General features: G+C 33.8%; 1 protein-coding gene across 1 annotated transcript in view; it reads right to left on the reverse strand.

Moving 5' to 3' along the window:
- Positions 1-214: 214 nt before the first annotated feature.
- Positions 215-2,540, reverse strand: part of EMWEY_00054030 (heat shock protein, putative) — a gene marked incomplete at both ends in the record, with an annotated part of 3,690 nt that continues 1,364 nt past the window's right edge. Inside the window, 5 exons of the mRNA XM_013477635.1 lie at positions 215-401; positions 718-877; positions 1,099-1,246; positions 1,548-1,757; positions 2,041-2,205. Of these exons, the coding sequence (XP_013333089.1) occupies positions 215-401; positions 718-877; positions 1,099-1,246; positions 1,548-1,757; positions 2,041-2,205 (870 nt within the window). The remainder of the gene's footprint in view (positions 402-717; positions 878-1,098; positions 1,247-1,547; positions 1,758-2,040; positions 2,206-2,540) is intronic.

The raw sequence follows: 2,540 nt of genomic DNA on the forward strand, positions 1-2,540 counted from the left end.
GCATCCTCGGCAGGAATTAATAAGCGCATGCATGCATGTTTTTATGCACACATATACACAAACATACATGCATGCATACATAAATAGATCCATGTACACTACGATGCGCAGATGTGCACACGCATGCTGCTACATGCGCACACACGTACATGCATGCATGCATGCACAGACACCTACATGCATGCATGCATGCATGCATGCATGTATATAGATCTTACTTTTCTGCTGCAGGCCTTTTGGATACATCTTGTGCAGCATCAATAAGAGTTTCTGCTCCTAAATTAGATGTAAATATAACAACACAATTCCTAAAATTAATTATATTTCCTTTGCTATCTGCTAATCTTCCTTCATCTAATAATTGTAATAATACATTAAATATCTCGGGATGGGCCTTCTCCCTATTATACATACACAAACAAATAAAGAAAAAAAATATATACATATACATATATATAAACCCTAAACCCTAAACCCTAAACCCTAGACCCTAGAAGGGATATATATGTATACGGAGTTTTCTTAGGCAGTTTCTTTTGTTTATTGGGTAATGAGTCTACATATATATGCAAATAGATAGACAGAAGTATATAGTGTACAATACCCTCCAAGGGTCTAGGGTTTATGAGGGTTTATTAGGGTTTATGAGGGTTTATGAGGGTTTATTAGGGTTTATGAGGGTTTATTAGGGTTTACTAGGGTTTAGGGTTTGCTTACATTTCATCGAATACAATAAGAGAGTAAGGCTTCTTACGTACTGCATCTGTTAATTGTCCTCCTTGTTCATAGCCAACATAACCAGGAGGAGCACCAATAAGACGAGATACACTATGTCTCTCCATGTATTCACTCATGTTTATACGTACTATTGCATCCTCTGCAGCAACAGCAGCAGCAGCAGCAACAGCAGCAGCAGCAACAGCAGCAGCAGCAGTAGATAGATGGCATTTTATTCCTTTTGTCTTATAAATATGTATAAAAAAGTACACATAAAGATACAAAAAAATAAATAAATAAATACAAATAAATAAATAAATAAATATAGATAAATAAATATAAATAAATAAAATAAATAAATATAAATAAATATAAATATACCTGATGCAAATAAGGATTCAGCTAATGCCTTGCATAACTCTGTCTTTCCTACTCCTGTAGGCCCAAGGAAGAAAAGAGACGCAATTGGTCTCTTAGGGTCATTTAGTCCTGCACGTGATCGTTGGATTGCTGTAGACACTGCACGGACCTGTGCATGCATATACATATACACAAATACGTACTTACGTACGTACGTACGTACGTATAGACGTACGTATGCATGTACAAATGTACATGCTTTATGTACGTACGTATACGAAAAACGTATACGTACATATACATATTCATATACATATACATATATTATATTTATTGTTTTTATTGTATTTATTATATTTATTATATATAGATTCAAGAGATGCATGGATGCATATACACACATCAAGACATGCATATGCATGCATGCATATGCATGCATGCATATGCATGCATGCAAGTATGTTGCTTACTGCTTTATCTTGTCCAACAACTCTTTCATGTAATCTTTGCTCAAGATGTAATAATTTTTCTTTCTCTGTTTCTTTTAATCTAGTAAGAGGAATACCTGTCCATACAGATACAACACTAGCTATATCTCCTGCTGTTACCTCATCTCTTAATAAACGACGACCCTCTGCATGCGCTTCCTTATATTGTGCCTCTGCTTCTTGTAGTTGTTTCTGTACAAAATAATAATTATAACAATATAAAATAATAATAATAATAATAATAATAATAATAATAATAATAATAATAATAATAATAATATAAGAAGAACAGCAGCAGCAGCAACAGCAGCAGCAATAATATTAATAACAAGAATAGCAGCAACAAAAGAAACACTTGCAGCAACAATAACAGCAGCAACAACAGCAGCAGCAATAGCAACACCACCAATAATAGCAGCAGCAGCAGCAACAGCAACAGCAGCAGCAGCAGCAGCAGCAGCAGGAATTGACATACCTCTAGATCGGGTAGAGTCTCGAATCTTAATTCTGCTGCTCTATTAAGATCAAATTCTCTTTCTGCTTTCTCTACCTCTACCTTAACAACATCTATTCTTTCTTTTATTCCTCTTATTGCATCTACTTGTCCTTTTTCTTTTGTCCAGGCATCTGTTAATGTTGCCTAAGCAACGAAAGAAAGAAAAAGAAGAAAAAAAAAAGATTTATATATTTACTTATTTTAGATGAATATACATCTCAATACCCCACATACACGCATATTAACAGACAAAGCCCCAATCACATGTATGTGCATGCACTGTACATATATGCATGCATGCATGCATGCATGCATGCATGCAATTGTATGGAATAGAAAGAATGCCCCCCATGCAATATGGATATCATTATGACGATAAAATGACGCCAAACAAACAAACAAACAAACAAACCAAATAAATAAATAAATAAAATAAATAAAATAAATAAAATAAATAAAAAAAAAAAAAAAAAAAAAAA

The sequence above is a fragment of the Eimeria maxima genome, genomic scaffold (assembly GCF_000499605.1).
Source record: "Eimeria maxima Weybridge genomic scaffold, Emw_scaff1590, whole genome shotgun sequence".
Classification (NCBI taxonomy): Eukaryota; Apicomplexa; class Conoidasida; order Eucoccidiorida; family Eimeriidae; genus Eimeria; species Eimeria maxima.